General features: G+C 40.7%; 2 protein-coding genes across 2 annotated transcripts in view; one reads left to right on the forward strand and one right to left on the reverse strand.

Annotated features, from left to right (window-relative positions):
• The window catches only part of LOC115804707 (F-box only protein 40), a 38682-nt gene extending 26778 nt beyond the window's left edge, over window positions 1–11904 (forward strand). Inside the window, 3 exon segments of the mRNA XM_030765214.1 lie at window positions 8497–10149; window positions 10151–10393; window positions 11734–11904. Coding sequence (XP_030621074.1) covers window positions 8497–10149; window positions 10151–10393; window positions 11734–11904 — 2067 coding nt within the window.
• Window positions 11905–13161: 1257 nt separating this feature from the next.
• On the reverse strand, window positions 13162–20657 carry ttc36 (tetratricopeptide repeat domain 36). Its single transcript, XM_030766439.1, is given in 6 exon segments — window positions 13162–13452; window positions 13455–13513; window positions 13516–13564; window positions 13567–13597; window positions 19792–19981; window positions 20515–20657. Coding segments are annotated over 6 exon segments (564 nt in total). The 5' UTR covers window positions 20624–20657; the 3' UTR covers window positions 13162–13326.
• Between the last annotated feature and the right edge of the window lie 4790 nt (window positions 20658–25447).

Here is a 25447-nt window from a genome sequence, read left to right on the forward strand (position 1 = left end):
CTAACAATGTTGCTAAAAATTTTCTCAGTGTGGTCGGAGAAAGGGCAGAGTTTGGGGATGTTTGTCTGTTTGACGCTGTCATTGATTACATCAGACGGGTTATGTAGTCCACAGGGAAAAAAAAAAACATACTGAAAATTGCACTGGAAACATATTCATGCTTATGTGAAGAGCAGCAATCAGACATAAAAACGTTGTTTAGACAAGATGTTTTTCAAGTCATTGAAATTTTCTTGATATAGTGTCTCTGGTTCGGGTGTGCATTTGCTTTAGCACACATGCATAGGGATTGAGTGAAACTGAGTAAAGGGGAAGGGGGACAAAGAGACAATGAGAGAGTGTTTGTGATGGAAGAGAAGAGCTGGCATAGGGTGTGTGTTCGCATGTGTGTGTGTGTGTGTGTGTGTGTGTGTGTGTGTGTGAGGTACAGGGAGAGAGAGATAGAGGGAGAGACAGATTGTGGGGTTCCATTGGTAATCGATAGTGCAGCAGTAAGCAGAATGTCTGCTGTCTGATTTGTCCCATTTGGACTGTGGAGGGCCCTGTGCTGTCTGACAGTGGGTAAACAGCACCATCTCTCCCATAGGAGAAGACTCCTATCCTTCTCCACCCACCAGGCAACACACTGACTCTCCTCCTTACTGTCACATTTACATCACCCCAACCCAGTGACACACTCCACTGCAACAAGCTGCCCTGCCCAGCAGAACACAACTCTTAAACCGCAGTTTGTCCTTGAATGAATTTGTTCCTTATTGTTTAGAGTTACTGAACTGTAAGCTTGGTTAGCTGTTGGAACTCAGTGTACATTGTTAAAAAATCTCTTGTGTGGAAGTGTGAATCTGTAATTAGGATTTTATTTAAAATGTTCCCACAAAACTATTTGTTTTGTTCTGAGCACATGAAGGGGTTATTAAAAATCTTGAATGGAGAGCATATATTATTTCATTATGTATATGTATTACACAAACTGAGGTTTGAAAAGCTTCAGTAGTACATCAAATACAATTAAGGCTAATTAAATTGGTTCAGTGTAAAATCTAAAAAAAAGAAACATTAAAAAATGATCATTTCAGCTGTACAACTATGAAGATATTACTCAATGAAGAGGCTACCCACTGTTATCATTATTACACACACATACACACACACACACACACACACACACACACATATTTAACTTAAATTACTGTAGTGTGTGTGCAGTTTAGTTTCAAGGGCTAAATGGGACTTAGAAGTAGTGAGAAAAAAAGAAAAGAAAAGAATACCTTTAGAACAAAGCTGTGATCGATTCTGGATATAAAGTGATACAGCACACTGTGCCAAACAACAACTGTTTTAGACTAAGATTCACAATTCTGCTTTAGCACAGAAGCAAACATAAGGCAAAACAAATGAAAGAGAAAACAATGTCATTTTGAACAGGAAAATGTGTCAATTTCTCTCTGAGCCCAGACTATGTGGTTGTGTGTCTATGTGTATAAATGTATTACAGGTAAGGCAGTAAGCAGTAGAGAGAGACCCTTCTATAACCTGTCACAGGCTCCAATACTGAAGGAAGACAAAAACCTCCATCAGTCGTCACCTTTAGTCCAGCCAGTCATTCTCATTAACTCTGTTATCCAATCCAGCCTCCGCCTTTCTTTCTCTCTCTCTCTCTCTCTCTCTCTCTCTCTCTCTCTTCCATATTCACTCGTTTCCCTCTCATTCTGTCCCCTCTGCTTTTGTGTCGGTTGGAGTAAACCGGAGCTTGGACTCAACGGTGCTTTGTGGAAGATGGAGACAGGGGTTTCTTCGAAACAGTTTCCGATGCTGTTGCTGTATCCAGTTGTACTGTGAATACATTTTTCTTCATCGGGAGGAGACACACAGCCTAATGGAGCATAAGAGTGGCAGTTCCCCTTGGGCAGCTGTGGCTGAGCAAGACCTGAGGGTGGAGGATAGGAAACCTCCCAAGGGACAGAGAGAGAGAGGGAGAGAGAGAGAGAGTGAGAGAGATACTGAGAGGGTGGGGAGATGAGTTGATAGGAAGGAGAGAAGAGAAGAGAAGAGAAGAGAAGAGAAGAGAAGAGAAGAGAAGAGAAGAGAAGAGAAGAGAAGAGAAGAGAAGAGAAGAGAAGAGAGCAGAGCAGAGTAGGTGTGATTAAATGAGTAGGTGACTGGGTGAGTCAGAGAGAGGGTAAGTATAAGTGATAGTGATTAGCGAAGTGCCCAGGGGTACAGTAACAGTACAGAGGAGCATCAGGGGCCTGTAGGACATATGAACAGTGAACCTGAATATGAGCGTACAAACTAACACAGACACAAACATGCCCACACATGCTTAGTATGATGCATATACTGTATGTCTCTGTGAAATATTAACAGGGAAGAAAGAGAAGATATGATTCCCTCTTTGTTATCTATGTTTATACCTTTCTGTCTTTCATTGTGCTTTGATCTCAAGAACTGTTAATAAGACATCTGTGTGATGTTTCAAGGCTTTGGATAACAGATTTTTTTTTTAATGCAAAAAAAAATTCATTAATTTTAAATGCCTTTCTATTAATGTGAGCTGATATTACAGTTGCATATTTGAAGAATTTAAAATGACTTGTAATGCTCCCCCCCCCCCCCAAACTAACAAGCCTTTTTATTCCAAATAACTAAATAGCTAACTAGCTAACAAACTAACTGAATATATAAAGAAATAAATGAAAAGATAGCAAAAAGTCTACAACATGCCAAACCTTTGATTGCCACATACCCTCTGGGAAAGGGATTTAAAGGGGAAGCAGTAGAGCAGAAAAAGGAAGGAAGAAGGAAAGAAAAACACTATGTTAATGGTATTCTTTGAGGTTCAGATGTTGAAGTACCTGACACAGATTGTAAGAAACATCACAGCTCTTGAAAAGCATGACTTAAAATCACAAGAGAGTGTAGCACAAATATTTCTCTCATAAAATCATGCCAGATTGTGTGGATCACCACATACATATGTGTGAACTGTATGTTAATATATGTTCTTGTACCTTCTAATTCCACGTTCACGTGTGACTGATGTGTTAAGTGTATTGTGCTTGTGTGATGCTCTATCTGTGTTTCTCTGTCTGGTTGTAAACCGTTACCTGTGTTTGTATGTTTGTATGTGTAAAATTTGAAAGTTTGTATATGTCTGATCTGTACGTTTGTATATGTCTGAGGGTTTGGCCTGTCTGTTCATACTACTGATACTGTTCCTTCTGAGTGAATGTGAATGTTTACATCTTGTGTGTGTGTGTGTGTGTGTGTGTGTGTGTGTGTGTGTGTGTGTGTGTGTGTGTGTGTGTGTGTGTGTGTGTGACATCTTGTGTGGCAGTATGGCACACGTAGGTGATTATGCCTATATCATGGTTCTCTCTCTCTGTCTCTCTGTCTCTGTCTCTCTCTCTCTGTATGGGACTATACTTATGTGTACAATTAAAAGGCCGTAGACCGTATTATGCATGTGCCCATGTTTGTATTTGTTTCCTTTTTGCCAGAACAGTGCCTCTCTCTCTCTCTCTCTCCCTCTCTCTCTCTTTCTCTCTCTCTCTCTTGCTCTCTTGGCTCTGATGTCCTGACTGACAGTTGGTTTTCTTTAAGAAAACGCTCTTATCACTCTGCTGTCCCCTATGAAAGTGAAGCAAGTATGTCATCTGTGCAGGAATCCTTTCCAAATTCATCATTCAGTCCTTCAACAAGTGAGAAGGAGAGAGAGAGGGAGAGGGACAGAGAGAGAGAGAGAGAAACAGAGAGAGTGCGAGATCCCTCTAAAGTCAATTCCTTATCCCATGTTGCCTGTGAGAGGCTGGCCAAAGATGCTGTGACTGCACGTATAAACAGAAGTGATACCCATCTGGGTGCCAGGCTGGCCCTCTGATGCCTTCTAGCTAAACTCTGCCAGTCCACACACCATATCTCCAAAGGAGAGCACGCCTTTATTTACAGCAGACATACCATGCTGTTGACAATGGGACAACTCAAAGAGAGTATTGCAATGATGAAAGACCAGGGCAAAATCTTGTCTTCGGTCTCTAAAAGATCAGTCAAGGAGCTTGAAGGATGAATCTTTAAAAAGATGTATGGCGATGAATAGGCAATAGAGTGATTGCTAAAGCTAGCAATCTAGATATGTGTCTGAATAAGAGAAAAAGTACTCCAAATTAGTTCATTTCTGCCAGTTCCAGGGTGGTGAGAGGAAAAATCAATCTGAGGTAATGACAGCCTTACCAAATCATTTATTTTGTTCCAAGCATAATGTTAATGCGTCATGTGGAGTATTTTTCACGATATTAAAAGGAGTGTTCACTTGACTGAGCCCTATAGCCTGACACTGAATGCTCTCATAGTATCACTCTGCCCACTACTGGACATTTTTCAGTATTACATTTGGATGCAAATGGAGACGTCTACTGATTCTTTGATTCAAAACCAGAAAGTCAAGATTCAGCAGGCTTTACATTTTAACTATACTAGTAATATGGAACACGTGATATGCATGTATCTATCTATCTATCTATTTATCTATCTATCTATCTATCTATCTATCTATCTATCTATCTATCTGCCTGCCTGCCTGTCTGTCTGTCTGTCTGTCTGTTTGTCTGCCTGCCTGTATGTCTGTCGATTTAAACAGATAGATAGATAGATAGATAGATAGATAGATAGATAGATAGATAGATAGATAGATAGATAGATAGATAGATAGTTTGTCCTCTGCCTGTGAACTAAGAACTGAAGGGGAGCACCATCAGAGCTGATGCATACAGAAGCACATTTCTGGCTTTAGTAAGTGTTTCACTAAACGTTCTACAGTCTAAGTCTCTATAGTGCTGTTAGTCTGAGAGCACTGATCACCTGGCATCTCTAGATACAAGTCTTCTTTCCTCTGCTCCTGCAGATGAATTATTTATTCCTTTACAACCAAAGTAAAGTAACGCAGAAGCCTAGTCACCGTAGGGTGACACACCTTGATCAGAGACAGGTTTACTCCATTTTTCAATGGTACACTCAAAACAGTGTTTTATTTTCACTCATATGGACATCCTTGACTTTGATTACATCCGCATATTCACTCTTGACAGCAGTATGTAATAGCCTAGGACTCCAATTAGTTGTATTTCTCTCCAGCTGAATGTGATTGAGCACTTACTTGCATACATTGTCCATTGTCATGTCTTCTTTTCTCTCTTACTCTCCCTTCACTCACCTCCACTCACTCACTCACACACACCCACACACGTTCACACAAAACAGGTTTGTATAACTGGAAGTACAGACAGCATACATTGCAGAAGCATCAGATCTAGTCATGTGATTTCTGAGGAAGGCATATTGCTCTGTAGGAAGCTTAGAGACATAAAAGGAAGGAGATTACCCACCTATTCCTCAAGCCAAACTTCACAAACACAATAATCAATTGAAAGGAGTGAGATTAACCAGGTACACTGCTGGAAGCATTTGCCTTTTCACCACACAGGGGAAAAATCAGGGGGTAAAGCTGGGGGCATGGAGAGTGCCGAAGACAGCGCCATTCTACATAGACTGTTTCCATCAAGGTGAAACACGTGAGACCAGTCGCTGTGCAGCATTCTTATCAGGATCCAGACCCTTATCTGTCAGCTCCATAGCAGTGCACATGCACACACCTGCTCACACCCCCACAACACACACACACACACACACACACACCACACACACACACACACACACACACACACACACAAACACTTGGCACTGGTAATGCAGGAAATTATCTTCATCAGTGTTTGGCTGAGGTGACATTTTGTAGCCTCTTTGTCAGTGTCTGATAACAAACACACATCTCTTTGCACTCCCCCAAGACAGACAGAGCTGAGAGATGGGGGGAAAAAAAGAAAAAAACAGGTGGAGTTTGATGCTAATCTTTGTCACACCTTGTGATTCTAGTTTGTAAACCTTGAGGGAAAGTTCTGGATTGTGTACTGCTTACACATTTGTCATTCAATAAAATCCTTTTTGGGGAAAAAAAAAAGCAGCAGTTGATTTTGCAACATGCAGTTGCACATTGGGAGCCTTTTTGTCAAATCCAGGTTTATGAGAATGACACGGTGCATAGATTTTCTTTCCTTATAAACAAAAACAAGGTAACTAAGCGTGTGATAGTTTACTCAGTGTTTGTGAACATTCACTTTACTTTTTTTGCGTTAGAAGTTCCATCTTGTCAGTGATCCATCAGTTGCAGAATGGTAAATTTCAGAAAGCCAAGTAAAGCAAGCTGAGCAAGCGTCTCTCTCTTCCATGTGACATCACGACCTGCTGGAGAACCTGAACAGTTGACTCGCGCGATCCCAGGAGTCACACTGGAGTCCTCTGCACTAACAGTGCCCTGTCTCAGTGTAAAAACAGGTTCACTTTAATGCCTCATTTGCAATTTTCCAGATTTCTGTTGCGCTTCACTGCTTCCTCCATTAATGTGGCGAAATTAGACAAAGTTCCCCTGCCCTGGGGGGTGGGGGGTGGGGGTACCTATAAAATCCCTACCCTAATTAAGTTGTAATAGCAGTGAAGACATCATTGCAAGGTGGTTTTAATTACTTTTTGAAATTGAAAGCAGAAGATTGGACGCCGAGTGGCTGTCTAGGAGTGAAATTTATGTGACCATAAACATCTGCAAGCTTGATTTTTTCCCCCTCTCCTTCTTTGTCTCGACACATTCTTTTCTGTCTATTAAAATTTGATGAGAAAGGAGAAGGCAAGCGACAGGAACTTTGAGCAGATTTCAGTGCAGTCAGTAATTTAGGAACTGCTGGTCCTTCGTTGCAGAGAAGCATTCATCTGAACTATTGCCTTACAGTGTTCTAGTAATGTTTTGGATTGTTCATTTCAACCATCCTAATTATCAGTTGATGATAATGTAATGCTGGCAACGATATATATCAGTTGTTTTGTCTGTGATTACACTGGACACTCTTAATGAAATCTGAACTCATCACTGCTAACAAAACTTGGGGCTTCATTTATAAACTACATGGAATCACTTCAAACCTCCCTAAACAGCACAATCAAATCACAGGCCACCACTTCAAAAGAATTTAAAACACAAGATTAATGCAATAGCCCAACGTGACAGCAAAAAACATCTGGCCTTTCACTGTAATCACACAATGATTTTATAATGAATTTATGTACTGAGTAACTAGTTTAAAGCACTCACTTTTGATTCTCTGTCTCTCACTCTCTCCCTCTCCCTCTCTCTGTTGCTCTCTCCCTCTCCCTCTCTCTGTTGCTCTCTCTCTCTCATCTCTGAACCAGCCACTGGTGTTGCTAAAGGTAATTCTTGGGTATACAATGCTGCGCTTCCTGAGAGGCCAAGGATAGCTACCACCATCTGGTGGTCGACTGGTATGACGGGCATCTAAACAAAGCCTGTGAATGTTTATTTCAGTAAACACAAAAAATTCCCAATCAGTCTTTCATTTTCTTGAATACCATTGCTTCAAACATGTGACTACTTTGCCAATATTCTTCTTTCCCTACTATTTTGATTATTTTGTGTAACCAAGTGGCTGTATAACCTGTATAACTATGTTGTTTAGTGAGTGTAAAATAAACTCAAAACCTCACGCTGACAAATAGACAAACTGCCTCTGTCCTCCGTGCAAAAAAAGCAGGTCACAGGTCACAGATCACGGGTCACACTGGGGTAGGGATCTTAATCGTGTCTCACACTCAGTTAACACAACAAACAAAACAATAAGGTGTAACTCTTTTTGGTGTAACATGACCTTGTCTTTGAAGAGCTAACTCACTGTGCCCTGTCTGGAACCTCTGTCTATTTATAGTAGTAAACAGTAGCCATTCATTCACACAGACGCTCAGACACACACAGACTCACACAAATAAGCTCAGGGCAAAGGAAGGTAAGTGAGCACTGGACAGACACTTTTATATGTCATATGTTTATACTCACATTATGTAGCACAGGTTGTTGTTTTTTTTCTGCCTTCATTTCCGTACAGTATGTTCTGATTCACAGATCATGTGAGTTACATTTGTTTTGTGGTTAGCTTTTTATTTGGAAGGTCAAATAGGTTATCTAAGCAATTCCCTGACATGAACAAGATTTTACACATTGAAAGAAACAAATCGCTGAGAACAGTGTATTTGCTTGTTTATAATGAATGTATGCAGTGAAAAAAAATGCTTAAATTCAGTGGTACTTGAAATGTGCTGTAGACCAATCAAAATCATACTCTCTCTCTTTCTCTTTTTTAAGAGTGTGATTTCCTGTCATAAACTATCTGTAACCATGGTGAGTGTGCATATTCTGTACATTTCTTTGAGCCCTTTAGTTGTAGTTGTAGTTATGTAATTTCTGGTGATCCAAACAAAAAAAATAGCAGTAAAAATTAGGGAACAATTGACACATGTTTTGTAGATGAGTATCATCATATTTATACAACTGACACTATCATAAACTCCTTGTTGTAAAAAAACATTGTATTTAATCTCAAGGGAAGAAATGGAAGGTCTTCAACTGAGTTGCACAAGCACTGTGAGAAGTGTTTCAACCGTCACTGCAGAGCTGCTGTGGAGATATCAGTCTCATGTGTTGTCATATCGTGTCGCTTGCACTGCGGTGCAACCTTTCACCTCTGCAAAGAGGATGAGCATCGGCTGCTATGTCCCAACGAGAAGGTGCCCTGCCTCAATGCCCATTACGGCTGCCCGTTTTCCATGCCACGGTACCGACTCGCCCAACACCTGGAGGTATGCCCAGCCAGTCTGGTCAGCTGCTCTCTAGAGTGGAACCGCTGGCCCGTGGCTGAAACTGACACCACTTTCTGCCAGAGTGCAGTCAAAGACCCCAACTGTATGGATCAGTTGGATATAGCCATGGCCCTCAGGGACCAAAAATGTCTTTTCAGCTCCATTAAAATGAAAACACTGTTCCCAGAGTTGATTGAACGGACTGAGGGACCTGTCAACCATGAGTCTGGAGGGGCTTCAGGGGGTGATGATCTGCTGGATTGTAAAGTTAAGTCCTTATTACCCACAGGTGAAAATCCAGGAGAGGGTGCTGATTGGGCAGGGGTGCAGGAGCTGAGCCAGGAGGAAAGAGAAGCTTTGGCTAAGAGCAAAGATGTAGCTTGTCTGGAGAGCTATAACATGTGGGAGGATATATTCAAGAAGGAGATGGGAGGATGCAAGCAAACAGTGAAAAACTTGGAGAGCAAAGATAATCCAGATGGAGAGCAAGAAGACAGATCATCATTGAAAAACAATGACCCCAAGGAGGATCCTCAGGGTGACCAGGGCTCTAGCAGTTCTGACTCGGTGGATGTCACAAAAACGGGCTTTGCTCCCTGGCAGGATGGTGTTCTGGAACGACTTCGCAAAGAGGCCAACATCGCCGAATACAACATGTACCTGGTGCACCACGGTAGCATGCTGATTAATTTTGGTCAGCTGGCTGCTTGCACCCCAAAGGAGAAAGACTTTGTGTATGGGAATCTAGAGCCCATCGAAGTACAAACATTATGTTCATATACTGTTCCCACTAGTTATAGGGCCAAACGCAACCATATGAAAGATCCCTCCCAAAGGGCAAAGAGAGTCAACCAAAGTGTGGATACGTTTGATTTGGGAGTGTCCACTGAGGATCTCCCGAAGTCAGATGAGGTCAGTGCAACACTGCTGTGTTCCCTGGAGAGGGAATGGAGAGGGCACCAGATCTGTGAAACCGTGGCAACAGATGGGCTGTATGTCGACTTTGGCACTCAGACCTATGACTTTCCTTCTGCTCCATTCAAAGCCACAGCATCATTAGCAGATGTTGTTGTAGACAAGGTCCCCAGCCTTCACCTACAGGTCCAGACCGAGTGCGTGACCAGGAGACACAACAAAGCTAGTTCAGCGTTCACCTACCTGTGCTGTCACACATTTCGGCGTGACGAGTACCCTTTGCACTTCCAAAACGTGCATGCGGATATACAGTCCAACCTGCACGGCTGGTTTGAACAGCGATGTCCACTGGCCTACCTAGGCTGTACCTTCAGCCAAAGACGTTTTCGGCCCTCCACCTATCGGGCTGTCGTCACCTATAACCAGGACTTGGGTACTTTCAGCCTCCAACCAGAAATTCCACCATCGCTACTGCAGGGGGGTGAAAACCACTAGCAGTGAACACAAGAGAGCTAGGAACCTGGATCCCCTCAGCAGGTTGCCTTTTGAGCTCTTGCAGCACATTGCTGGATTCCTGGACAGCCAGTCCCTCTCCCAGCTGTCCCAGGTATCTCAGCTCATGAGGGAGGTGTGTGGAACATTACTGCATGAGAGGGGTATGGTGTTCCTTAAGTGGGAGAAGAAAACCTACTCACATGGGGAGTCTCACTGGAAAGCCAGAAAGAAGGTAAGTAACTATGTTCTTCTGTGTCTTTTCATGTTTTTTTAATGAGAGATTTTGCTTCCCAGCTCACAAGTAAATGGTGTTGGCATATACTGAGCATTTGGAATGAAAAGTTTAGAATCTTATTTTTGATTATAAACTTTGTTGTAATTGTTCAGCAGAGCAAATTAAAGATGTATTCTAAATATAGAGTTTAAAACAGACAGATCTGCAGTACGGGCTTCAAATTTTGCTTATGTTGTTTAAATCATTCTTAAATATTCTTTAAATATAGTTTTAAAATCGTAATGGAACAACCCCAGAAAAGTAGGTGTGTTTGAAACTCTGTTGAAACAAACTTTGAACTTCTTCAACAATTTCTGCCCATGTTTCTCTCTGGAAAACATTCAAACCCAGAGCCAAGTTAAAAATCCTATGTTTCATCTACTCTATTTAGGAATGTCTGTCATAGTTTCCAGGTAGGCCTAGCCAAACTTTAGATGCTTTAATAAAATTTATGTTTTAATTTCAGTCACAGTAAAGACTATAAATATATATTTTGTGGTGTTGAGCATTTACTGTGGTATTTAGGTCAGAGTTGTGTGAGGGAGAGGACACATTTTACAGGCCATTCTGCTATGTCTGATGTTTGTTCATGTTTTCTATCAAATCTGGCCACATAGTACAAACAACCAGTGGAAACAGAGCTTTTTGAGGGGGGGGGGGGGGGGGGGGGGGGTCAGAATGGCAGCTGCTGCATTGCAGATCCAGTTCCTCCTGTATGATTAGCAAATGAGCTCATTGTTTGGGCAGTAAATGTGTGACTGAGTGGCCCCTGGGATTCTCAGCAAGCCAAATGGTATCAGGGTTTTGGAATGCTCCCATAGCTCTGTCGCCAGTCATCACCACTGCTACCGTCTATCGCCCCACAGCCCTCAACATGGAGGCCTTTGGATTTACTGAGATATACTACAGTAGGCAAGGGCTGAGAACTGATGGATCGAGATAGTATTCAAATATCTATCACTTACTTTCACATAAACGCAAAAATAAAACACCTCACAAAATCTTTATGGCATTACTGTCTAAAGAACACGCTGTTGAAATCAAAGGAGAGCAAAAGTTCTGTGTAATCTTATCTCACAATTCATTTACAGTAGCCTCTCTTTTTCGATTAGTCTGGACTATTTTTTTACACCACACAGACAGTGAAAAATTGCAGTGGTGTCCGATTGAGATTTTGCTTAGTTTGCCTGCTATGTATTATCATTATTATACATTTTGATTTCATGAGGCGCTTTTTATGATTTAAATAGTTCTGACAGATTCCACCCCTCCCCCTCCTTTTCCTGTCCTCCCTGCAGGTATGGCAGTTCAGCACTCTGTTCTCCAGAGTGGATAAATGGAGGTTTGAGGACATGCCATCCATCGCAGAACACCTGAGGGTTTGCCCTTTCTACCATACAGAGAGCAGGAGTGAACCTGTGGCTTTGGTCAGTATGGGGAACGTCACAGACAAAGAGGCTAAGAGTTAACGCTCAGCCAGACTTCTCTTCAACACACACAGAGAATGGCTGGAGGCCCTGGTTGCTGTGGACAAACATTGATTAAAGGGAAAATGTAGCTCATGCATATCCATTCTGCAGGCCATTACGATAGCACACGGCTGCATTTCAGAACCAGAGTGTTTGTGTGAAGGACTACAGACTCTTATCTCTTACAACAAAGAGCAATGATGATGACTGTCAGAGATCGAATTGCTAGTCCCATCTATTGTCTTTCATTTTAGTCCCTAATGGTGTTTGCAGTTGTTTTCAATAGATATCTGTACTTAAAAATGAAAATGGGGCACTAATATGTGTCCATTTCAGACTATCATACTGATATACTCTGGCTAACTGCTCTGAAAATGTAATCGATGCAAACTGACTGAAAATGCATGGGTTGTACTTGAACTAAGGATGAGTGCATAGAATGGATGGTTAGAAAATCATTCAACAATTTCTAATAAAGAGAGTCTCTGGAAATGTGCCTCTTACAGATATCTGAGGACTAAGGCTGCCCTCTGGTGCCACACAGAGTAATTGCGTGAACGAAGTGAGAAGGACAATTTAAAAAGTGGCTAGTGATGCATGTTTGTTGCAAAGACAAAGACAGGTACATAATTTTTTCTTTCTTTTCCTTTTTCTGTCCTTCAAAACTAGCACAATATAATATAATATAATATAATATAATATAATATAATATAATATAACATAATATAATATAATACAGTATAATATAGATTGTGTCATAGCATTACGTTACAGTAGTATTATAATAATTCTAAAAGTATTCACATTATGGACTATCAAGGACTGCACTCATTCTCATTGTATTTCGCCTTTGATTTGCTCTAAATCACAGATGGCCCCAAACGCTATTGACCACATAAACTACCTCCATATGCCCTCCCAATATACAGTGTGCACCACAAACACTCTTGGGTTATCCATTTGGCACCTATTCCCAGTATTAGATTACGAAAATGTGATTACATGTTTTCAGTAAATCATAAACCTAATCTGTATGAATTTTATGAGACGATATTCCGTAGCCTATGAATTATGCGTGTTAATCCAGGCGTTAAATGTCATCAAATTTAATGTTCATTGGATTGACAGCGTTCTGCTGGTGAATAAATAAATAGTCTAGAATGTTTTCATGCCATAACTCAACGACTCTGTTTAAGATTCTTTACAAGATTATAGAGAGACTGAAAACACTGAGCTCTTCTTTGGGGTCTAAACACATTTTTGCTTTATTTTCATATTACGTCATTGGTTCATGGACACGCTGGCTAAAATATGAAAGCATACATGAATGAGAAGAGAATGAATGTGAATGTACATACTGTAATTATTGCTTCAGGTTGTGTGTACAGAAGATGTGATGAGTGCTAACGTATCACTGTTTCCCTACAGCGTCTCGGGAACGTCAGGGTTACGTAGTTTATTGATGACTTGTGACAGCATGCGGTTGCACAGGGCTGCATAGGGGTTTAGAGCCACTGCCTGTTGCCGGGCAAATTCGCTGCCCAGCGCGGGCCTGCCCGTATCAAATCTGCTCTGGCCTCTTCATCCCTGCCCACCAGCCGAGCAAGAGTCCTCTCTGGACGAGCGCCTGGCACGCCGTACGCCCAACACCTCGGCTTAGAAAGAAATCGCCCGCTCCAGGTCCTCCACCGCATCCTAGGAGGATTACACAGGGGTTTAGACACACACACAAACACCCGATGACCGACCTCACTGCTCCTGCCAGATCAGTCCTAAGCATTCCCAGACCCCTCCGGATCATCCCAGGATCAGACACTGCGTGAAAAGTGGTGTATTCGGAAATGTCCGGACAAAGTAAACTTCCGCTAAACCTGCTGTTTTCCGGAGGTATTCGGATGCCCGCAGAACTTTGTCATGCGGACCTGAAAACTCCTGCAAATGTCCGAATACAGCTGTTAGACGGCAGTTTTCAGGCATCCGCGTGACCACAGTCGTTAGCTGATGGCTTGGCCTTTCAAATGCTAATAACAGTCAGTGGTCTAGGTGGGACTGGGTATAGAAGCCTGCCCCCCTTCCTCACTGTAACTTTCTAGCAGTTAGCCTATATGTAATATTTAGCCAATATTTTGATAACCACACAAACTTCTTAGGTGTTGCATGGTGTATAATATAGCAGTGGTAGGCCCATGTAGCCTTTTATGTCATTGCTCTGTCGTGCAGGTAAATTACAATGGACACTTCAAATGGAGCATACAAAAACACACTGAAAACATAATTTAAAAAAAGTCTAAATGAGAGGTTCATTAATTACATATTTGATGGTTATGCAGCTGTCCTTTACTTGGGGTCAAAGGTACAGGGTGACCAGATGCAAACAGACCAATGGGGGACAAGTAGTAAGTTTGTGTGGGACAATATGGGACATGTTACTAATGCTGAGAGATGATGTAAAACTTAGATATAATGTCAGTCTAAACTGTATAAGAAAACACTTGTATACACTTGTATTGATAGACATCCACATGCATTGGCCATTACAGGCCCATTAAAGGCAACTGTACTTAAGCAAAGCAGCAGGCATCATTACAGCTCAGGTCTTTCAAGTTTAAACCCCTGACCAAATCCAACTATAAGAATAAATAAGGCTCAAAATAAAATATTACATAAAATAAAACAATTTCAATGCAAATCTTTATATCAAGCCCAAAATCTCTATTGGATGAGAGCATGGTCAGAAGGGATAAAATAACTTTTTCCTTTCTTTTTGACCATGACGTCGGCTGACAGCGTTTATCTTCATATCTGTAAAGTTTTACTAAGTTTGGTTTTTGTGACGTAGCAAAGAAATTCGTCGGCCCCACAGCTGCACAGTTTGATTGACGGCCGCCACAGACTCTTGATGACCGCCCTCAACGCTCTCCTCTCAGCCATTTGGTGAAAGCAAGGCTTTTAAAAAAACTCGCCTATGTTGCATTTTTACTGCTTTTGACATAGCGCTATTAAATAGATTAGAAACTATGCTCATGTGCGGGCGGGTTAAAATAATGGATCCATATATTTGTTATTTCTGACAGTTAAAAACCAAACGACCGGCGAAAATGCGGGACATTATCTCAGTATGAAGGATGCGGGACAAAGGATACAGGACTTAAAAAAAAAAGTTTACAGGGCATAGGAGTTTTTGTTGTTGATTCTCGCTTGTTTGTTCGGAATGTCTCTCCTCAGTACGAGGACGCGCCCCGTTTTCAAACCACCCACTTAGAATCTAAGGTTGAGTCCTGTCCAATCAGTTTTCTGTGCGTGCATGGCGTAGGGTGACAGTAACCAATAGCATTGTGTGCAACTGCAGCGCGAAATTTGCTTTGGGGAAGGGGTTACAAGTAGTAAGGTAAGGAGAAGCGAGTCACTGAAGGATTACAGAAGTTGTACCTCCGTATTTTGTCCGATAGTGTGCATTTTGAAGATGGCTTGCAAAAGAACACTTAAGTTTTCGAACGGACAGCGGTGTGGAGAGGCTACTCGTGCGCCGGGAATATCCAATTTTTCCAACGCCGAGTCCGAACGAAAACAAACAACTGGTGTCCCCGTTAAATGCATTTTTTAACGAAGATGTCTGAACAGCAGTAACGCTCATGGAGAATGTTAATCGGCGGTTGGACAGGATGGAGTCCCATCAAAGAGGCGCAAGAGGAGTCTGCCCGAGAAAGAAGACGAGCGGGGAATAACTCTGTTTCGGTAAGTTTATTTCTGTAACCTTCTGGCTTTCGTCTTTGACTGCCGCGCATTCTGTTCACATTTTCTTTATCTGCTTTATCCCTTAATGGTGGTTGAATTTAACTCTTGTATTAATTTTGCTTCTACAGGAATCTGTGCGGATAATGCATAATGCTGAAAACAACACGCCACAGATATGATCCACGGACAAGGTAGGGACAGCGTGTTTTTGTTGGTAGACTATATCGTCGCGATTGTTTTCATAGCAATGCTTGGAATTCTAAACGAACTTTTAATCAATCTTCCTTTCTTCTCCGCTTTTTTTTCTCTCTAGCATCCTGAAAGACCGACTGAGACTATTCGAAAGAGTTACCGGGTGAATCCAGAGAACAAAAAGGGGGCAGGATCGCCACTCGAATGAGGCAAAGGAGGAGAAGAGTAAGTCAAAACATCATTTCCCTAGTAGTACTTAGACTTTTTCTCCATTTGCTATTTTCAAGTGATCTAATTTCTGTTTTCACTGTGTTTTGCATCTGCTCAAGGCCAGAGCTAGTGGTCTTTAAATCTGAGGAAGAGGCTGCCATATGGAGGACCGCATCAGTAGAGATAATTTCTGAAGAGGACGCCGCCATTTTGGATGGAAGGCCAGCGTGGGTCCCTCCCGCCTAGCACAGAGTTGTCTGCATTCAGAATAGAGACCACGGAAGCTGGTTGTTCTTGGAATGCTCAACATTTAGAGTTTCATTTATGCTCCCAAAAGCATTTGTATTATATACTATGATATTACAGTATATTCTGTTCTAATGTATTCTATTCTATTATATATTGTACATTTATTATATAAAATTTGTCAATTTATATGCCTTATATTATACTGTATGTGCTTTATTTATAATAAAATTTGTGTAATTCATTTTTGTTTGCCAGACTATCTATACAATCTACCTATGAACATAAAACAACACCACCAATAATAATAATATTAATAATAATAATTATTATTATTATATAAACCATATGAATTCATGTCTGGGGACCCACAATGGACCAATGGGGAAGGGTTTTAGAGGAGGGGCAAGACATTGCTCCACCAATCCAAAGAAAGACTTTTGACCAATTGCAGGATACCTTGTGGCCCAAGGTGTGAAGTGCAAATGTTCCCTTCCAAGCACCCCCAAGGGATTATTCACCATGGCAACTAAGGGCTCTAGGCAGACCCCAAAACACGGTACATATTCAGGAGTATTCCATGCCGCGTAACAGAGCTGCAAACTGACGGATACAGCCGATAATCTGTGGAGTATCCGAGAATATACAGGAGTATTCCAGGCCGAATACACCTCTTTTCACGCAGTGAGAGAGGGGATTTATCTCTCTGTGAGTCGTCACTTGGTCGGTTCAACTTAGCGTAATGGAGGGCAAAAGTCATCCATTTGTGCAAAGACAGACCTAGAGATGTAGCGGAATACAGCGATATAATGGCTTCATTAGTTATAAAGACATAAAAAAACTGCAAGCAATTACAATTTCTAAATCATCTAAACAAAACAATAGCCTTTTCTCATTAAACTGGTTGGTTCAGCCAATTAGAATGATGTAGTATTGTAACTGAACCTCAGAACCTCAGAGGAGTTTTTATCCTTGTAGATACGATAGTATTGGAGAGCTAGAGTTGGCTGAACTAAAAATAAGCCCATAGTTCTATTTACAATGGGAATAAACAAAGGAAACTGACTGGGTGAGCCCAGCAGTCCTGTGTAATTCATTAGAATGTGGATGATTGTGAGGTTCCTCTGAGGTTACTAGTATTTCACTTCTACAAATGAGGCCTACTCTTGTCTGCAGGATTTGTTTTTAAAACTCAAACTCTGGGTATTTCATTTCAATGGCAAACTGAACAAAACCATGACAGCAGAGAGAATATAATGTATTGGACTATCAAGAGAGTCAATATATTCTTACGTGTATATAACAGAGGATTGTTTCTATCCTAAGAAATATGTACAGATTATCTGTTTTAGTCGACTTGATATTTCTGCCACCCAAAATAAAGTAGCAAACAATTTTTGTATGGATATCACAGTAGCAGTAACACAATACTGAGAGGAAAAGACAAACACTGCAGTCAGTGCATGCTTGCACAAATACAACAGCAGCAAGGATAGACACAATGTCAGGGCTCAAGGTCACAGACTAAAATGAAGGAGCAGAACTGTATGAATTGGCCAAGGCTTGTTAGTCCGTGTGTAATAAATCCAGTTTATGGATTTATTCTGAGCTAACTTGTACAGGATCCCTGACTTACAGGAGGTCACAACAACAGCAACAACAACAACAACAACAACAACAACAACAACAACAACGACAAAGCTGAAGAACTAGACAAAGCAGTACCTCTGGCAGTGCAACAAGACAAGTGTCAGTATTAAAGGAAAAAAACAAAAACAAAAAGAAAACCCATACCCACATTAATGGAACACACCCACGCACAGAAGGGAGAGGGAAAGGCAGTGATGGTGGGTGAAAATGAGGAGGGAGGGAATAGATTAGTGAAGATAATATGTGGAAAAGAACATGTTGGCTGACATTGTGATTAATACTTTGCATTTCTCTTTAGGACATGCTAAAGTTTGGTGAATTTGGTGCCTAATGGGACAGATGAGTGTAAGCGAGTGGAGCAGACCCACTGTATCTTAAGAAGAAAAAAAGAAAAGAAAATTAAAGTAAGCAGTTTCAGAGAGGGAATGACTAACACAGCATTCATCTGTGCTCCTTTCCGTGGGAGTAGAGAATTCTATCCCAGGGTTACCCTTTCAAGACCCAAGTGTTAAAAGGTTCAGCCCATGCACACTTACAGGGATGCATGACTCAAAGGAGGGAACAGTATGGTATGTAATGGCTGTATGCATATTAAATAATTATTCTTTCAAACTTATTCCTCCCGAAGTGATCCTACCCCAAAAGCTACACAGAAAAACATCATGAAGTCAAAAACCAGGGACCAGTATTTGTGAACCATAGTAAAAAGAGAAAATGTAAAAACACACACAAATAAATCAAAACCAAGATGCTGTTCAGACAAGCACATATACACAATACCAAGCACAAACTCTAACTCTCCTCTCCTAAACTCTCTCTCTCTCTCTCTCTCTCTCTCTCACTCACACACACTCACTTTCTTTTTCTCTTACACACACATTGCAGAGCAGGGACACACACGCGCACACACACGCACACTCACTCACACACACACACACACACACACACACACACACACACACACACACACACACACACACACACAACACAAACAAAATCTCTCCCAGAATGTCCATACATATCCTCACAGGTAAACATAGTGAACCATGCACAACACCGAAAGCAGGTCTGTCAAGCTACACATCAGAAGCAGTGAACTCAGGGGCAAAGGCTTGAGAGCTCATTCCCTGTACAAGGAAACAGAAGAAATAACACATTCAGGACTGTTAACAGCGGTTTTGTTTGTGCACATCTTGTGAGGTGTGCAGTATATGGTGGTTAGAACCATTCTTGTCCTTCTGCAGTGCTCTTGTTAAATAGTGTGCCTTGACAGAACTCATTTAATCTCCTATGTGGTACATTAAGTTGTGTAAATTTTATTGGAGAGCCACAGAATTTTCCCTTTGTTATAATGTAAAAGCTATTCCCTTAAGAGTGGCTGTCAGCATGTTTCTCCTCTGTCTGTTTTTGCTCCAAAATGCAGTGAAAAATCCATACACTCTGAGTCAATTTGAATTTAATTATCTCCCGATCTGCAGATCTGCTGATGCAGTCACATATAATTTGGCTCCAAAATTAAATGCTTGTTTGTTTCTGTTGTTGTGCCACTTATAACGAGATATTTACAAAATGCTAATCTCAAACCACTTAAGCCTGGTTTAAAAGGACCAGGTCTGATCAGATCTGGGTAAAAAGAAAACAATGTCTTTCAGCATCAGTAAAGCATGTCTAAAGCCTGACCTCCAAGTATAACAAAGCAGGATGAAGCACTAGTACAACCTGTAGTCCTGGTGTAGAGGGTGCTCTTAAAACAGTCCAAGTCTTGGACTACAGGTTCCAGTAAACTGCTGGTGCCACTGTAGAAACACAGGAAATTGATTAGGAGTCGGCCTCTTCTGTAATGTAAACGTCTCACCTTCAGCGTCTCCAAGCAGCCGTTTGGTCTGGGCCCGGTTGTTGTAAGCAGAGGCTCGGTCAGGCAAGATCTGAATAGCCTGGGAAAACGTCCGCAGAGCAGAGTCCACTTTCCCTGACTCGGCCTCTGAGACACCCTGCAGCTCCAGGTCTTTCACCTGCTTCAGAAGCCCGGGGTCAAAAGAACTGTCTGGAATGAGGGGAGAGAGTGTTGCTGAATCATGCTGACATGACAAACACAAATTCAAAGTTTATGCATAGAAGTTATAGATATATTATTTTGAAACAAGGTATCATTGATAATTACTGAATTAACAACAGGGGTTTGTGCAGTCACATGTACTCATAAAAGTCTTTTTTTAAAGATTTTGGCACAGATAAGCTAAACTAAGCTAAGCTAAACTGTGAGAAATTCATGAAATGTTATTTTAAAAATGTAAGGTAAATTCATGACACTTTCTAACTAAATTTCACACCCACAAATTTAAATTATTGAAGAAAAAAAAAAAGAAGGCTGTGAAGTAAGTAATCTCATAACCTTAGTTTGACTTAAAGTGTCTACTTGTGTCTGCTCAACATTTGCTTAAAAAAGCTCTGCTTTAAATAAAAATATATCCTATGCTTAGCCTACCACCATCTAACTCAATATGATGTAACACCAGTCTACACAATATGAAACATTACTCTTATGAATGCCTCTGATAAATAAAGGTTTCACTTTACCATCATCTTTGAGTTCCTCATCCTGGTTTAATCCAGGAACGTCTCCAAATGGAGTGGTGGGGTTGAATATGGCCTGTAAGACTGCTCTGTCGTGAGCTGAAGCCATCATGCAGTGGGCACCACACTCAAAAAATGCACTTTCTCAATTCTCTATGCTACCCAACAGACAGGACCAGGGCTGATCCTCCTCCAGAACTAAGCTCCAGCCAATCAGAGCAGGGGGTGGAGGCAGGAGGACTTTGAAATCATTTGGCATGAAACACATCTGTATTTGGTTAAGTCAGAAATGCTGGAGTGTGGGGCTGAATGAGGATTACTCATGTCCACAGAAATGTCAGGGAGCCAGCGAATACTCCACGCTCATATTTCACTGCATTTGACAAAATGTGGTAAATATAAAGTGTGTAATTTTCGGTGGAATCCAGACAGGCTTGCACTGTAGATATGGAAATATCTGTAACACACACAGACACACACACACACACTTGTGTAATCACCTATGTATCTGTAGCTGTGAGTTACTTTACATCTTCATTCCAAAATCAGTATATATCAGTATATCAGTATTATTAAGGGCGCTTTGTACCCTTAATAACCATACATCAAGCAATTTCCATGTAAATCCTTATGTTCCTACTAGTCACCCCATATACCATTTTGGTCCTATGAAAATGACCAAAATATGCTACCACACCTTGTTTTACTCATAATATCTTCATGTCCATAGGTGGCAGAGACCTCAAATATTGCCACAAGATTAATAAAAGATTGTATTTGCAGAAAAAATTATGATTGATATCATACTGGTGCAAAAATGTGGGTTTGTAGTACCCTCAATGTCACTCTTGTTTAAGAATTTTGTACATTTTTTCCAGATCTAGGGCCCTATAAAAATAAAATGGCATCCAGTACAGGCTTTTAATAGTTTTGGCATACAGAAAACATGCTTGTCTTCCATCCTTCAAAGTTTTGTGAGACTAGGAACATAGAATTTGAACAGAAATATTTTACAAGCCTTGGTTTTGGGACCTATTCATGATATAGACAAGATCTGAACAAAATCTGAGACAGCGCCGCAACAACCTTACCTGATTTGACATGGAATGACCCATATATATATGTGTGTGTGTACACGGGGGGGGGGGGGAATCAGGCAGTGACGAGGGTCATTTCAAACAAGGCAATGTAGTAGAAGTAAAATTAACCTAGCCTACAACATTATGACGTGTTTATCCTTAGGGCCTATTTAACTGAAGCTATACGCTTTCTTTTATAGAGTAAGCATTCAATTCAGATGTGTTTCTATAGGCTTTGCAGCATATTCCACAAGCTTTTTATTCTACAATTAGCAACATCCACCTGTGGTTTTGACATAGCACAGAGACGGCTGATTCTCGGCCATGGCTCAGAGACTTGATTCACCATGTTTGGTCTGATTGCTTAACACATGCTGGCCATATTTCTCTCTCTCCTCAGACACCCAGGACACCGCAGCAACAAGGAGGAGATCTGCTGGGGTCGGCTCATCCTCTAGCTGGAGTGTGAAACACTGATGGTGACAAATGAATGGAGGAGAAGAATCACCTCCCCCTGCCCTTCCTGCCAATGATATGCCGAACATCTGCATAACCAACGCGCATTCATTTGCATATATTTCCATCTTAAGACATGCAGAATTGAATATCTTATTCAAAATAGGCCCATTTCTCTCAATAAAAAAAGGAAAAAAAAACTGACTGCAAACTCAAGGCAAAGTGACTTACGTCTGTGTGTTGAGAGAAAATGAAAAATATTGTCTTTGTCTTACACACAGAATAAGAAGTACTGCCAACATCTGTCTCAGTTTCTCAGATAAACAGTACCACCTAATGTACTATTCAGCCCTCACCAAACTAGCAAATCATTCAATCCTCAAAGCAAGACAAGCTATCTAAAAGATAAAGTCATGGATGGCATTCTACTTTTTTGCAAATATATTTATGCTGTTAATTTTTTTTTTTCATGATACAAAACAACAATAAACCTCTAAACACTCAGTTATCTGATTAATAGCTTCGACCCCATGTTGACAGTATTGGAAAGATCATTTTAAAAAGACACTTATTGTGTTAATGTACTTTTAAGCTACTCTCTGTGAAGCATGAGGTTGAACAGTCCTAGAGTGTCTTGGCTTTCTCACACATCCCACCGCTTAATATGAATGAACTCCAGCTAAGGACAATGATGAGTAATTTACATCTATGATTAAACTCCTGGCACCATCAACTCTGCAACACAGCTGGTGTTTGACAAGAGAATTGCATTATGTAAAAAAAAAAAAAAAAGCAAAAAAAAGGAAGCAGTTGAATAAAATATGAGTAGGTCTTTAACTGCCCTAAGGCAGAGACAAATCATTTTTAGTGGAAGGCTCAAATGTATACACTGATGTTACAATTTTATGTTGTAACGATGACTGTCTTTAATTCTGGTTAGTTGGTGTTGTGTCAGTGTATGATGACACTAATTATAAAGATATCAAGAGGTTAAAAAATGGCACTTTACAAGGTTATTCATGCCGGTAACATTTAATGATGAAATATGACCTTCACAGACAGTGAACTTAACGGTATTCTAAAATAGGAAAAGAGAAATCACATAGCTTTAGAAGAAAATAAACAGTACAATGCCGATCATTCAGACTTTTCTGTGAGTAGTTCTGGATGCAAATATGGATAAAAAGTATTTTCATATTTAAGGGAAAATCAATTTGTTATCACACAGAACTACGATCTTGCTTACAGTCACTTACACTGTCTTATTGAAGTAGTTCTCTATTACACCACATGGGGGAGCTCTTGTTCTGGTGAATGTATTCCTCTCACGGTTCAGACTGTAATATCATCTGTCAATTTCACTGCAGTGAAACGAGTCTAGCATTCTGGCTTAAAGGTATTCAGTATCACAGTGTCTAACATCAAAACCTAAAACTTTTATTTTTTACTATCACCTTCCTCTCTTAAGAATCATAGCAGTAATTTAATTCCGCATTTAAAAGAGAATGGAAGTGATGCAGATTGACACACTACATCACAGGCTGTGTCTTCTCGTTGCCGCTTGTTGAAAGATAGCAGAGTAAACACTTTGGTTGCTCATTGTTAAAATACAATGATGCGCATTCATTTCATAAATTATGGAAGATGTCTACGTAAAGACATGCTGATGGAATAAAATACAAATACTTTTACAAATATCAATACATACAAATGAAAAGCAGTTTGATGCCAGTTTATGGATTCGTTTTATGCCTTTTGACTGGGTGACATCAAACATAAGAAACCTTACACAAAAATTACATAGTTATGTTAATGCAAGTTATTTAAAAACCACGACTGCACCTCCTTTAAACAACAAAACATAAAAGGGAAATATCTGGCTAAATTAAATCACTTGTTCATATCTTGAGTTATCCTTAAACATCCTCAGAAATTTCATCCAGATATATATTTCTTCCCCTCTCTGATTAGGTTATCATAGCAAAGGCAGCTTAACTGACAATGTTAATTTGCTAAAAAATTGGCCAAGAGTAACTGTTGTAGAAGCTTTTCATTACAGCATGGCCTCTCGTTTCTCATGTTTTACTCGATGACTCAGTGCTAGGATTGATTCAGATTTAGTCCGTACTCCGCCACCAACCCTGACTGCGCTAAAGACGCCTGGCAGCAGGTGGTGGTGATACATATAATGTCATTTTATGAAACATCTTCAAAACCATTACCTGTAACGAGCTGTGACAACTCCTAGTTTCTGATTTTTAATGAAGTCTTGAAGTGTTTCCATCAATGTTAACAACTGTCATTCCATCAAACAGTTAGCTAGAGGGAAGACACCTAAAAATATCTTAAGGAGAGCAGGCATGACAAACTTTTTTGGGTTTTTATATTTCATTGGAAGAGTGTGAATATCATATGGAGTGAGTCACAAAAACACAGTGTGTGTGTGCGTGTGTGAGTGAGTGTGTGTGTTTATCTGTAAGTGCCATTGTGTTTTGTTTGTAAGTGTACATTTGTGTGTGTGTGTGTGTGTGAGTGAGTGTACTGTGTAGAGAATGTGTGTGTTTATACAGGTGACTGTATTTAACTTGTTCATGTCTGATTCTGCAAGTGTTCAGGGTATATGTGAGCAAGTGTCTGTGTGTGTGTGTGTGTGTGTGTGTGTGTGTGTGTGTGTGTGTGTGTGTGTGTGTGAGTGTGTGTGTGTGTGTGTTCCTGCTCTGCTTCCCTGTGGTGTGGCCTTAGAGTGAGTATTAGCACCACACTATTACTGCAAATGTCACAGCAACACCAGACCCCTACCTGATTATGTCAGTGCAGGCTGACATCTGTGCTATTCACTGATAATACAGCCAGTGTCTAATCGAGGCCGTATCACCCCTAGGCAAGAGGGAAATTAAGAAGGAATAAAAGAAAGGCAACCTCTGAGACAGCCGTTTGTCTGAAAGGCTCCTTCAATCTGAAAACAGGAAAAAAGCAGCTAGGTCTCATTGCCTAGCGTGGCGAAAGAGATGACGAAATACAGTCTTTTTTGGCAGACTAATATCTGTTTTGTTCCAAATGACATTTAAAATCATCGACTGGAGATGAAGTGGAACATAAAGACTGCGGAGGAGAAGGTTTCCTCATTAAAACTGTCACAAATATAGTAGGTTAGCACACTTAAATCAGTCAGAGCAATTAGAACACAGTTGGGAATGTGTCAAAAGATCAGCACTGCAGCTGTCTGCCATGACTGGGTGAACAGAGTACAGTAGAGGGATCATACAAGTCCCTCCTCCTCCTATTTCTCTCTCATTAATTGATGAAAGCATTCAGACATGAAATGGAGCAGTAGGAGTAAATCCTTGGAGTTTAAAAGAATATCTGGCAAGGGTAGCGCTTGTCCTCTCTTGGACTTTCTC

Source organism: Chanos chanos, chromosome 2 (assembly GCF_902362185.1).
Source record: "Chanos chanos chromosome 2, fChaCha1.1, whole genome shotgun sequence".
NCBI lineage: Eukaryota > Metazoa > Chordata > Actinopteri > Gonorynchiformes > Chanidae > Chanos > Chanos chanos.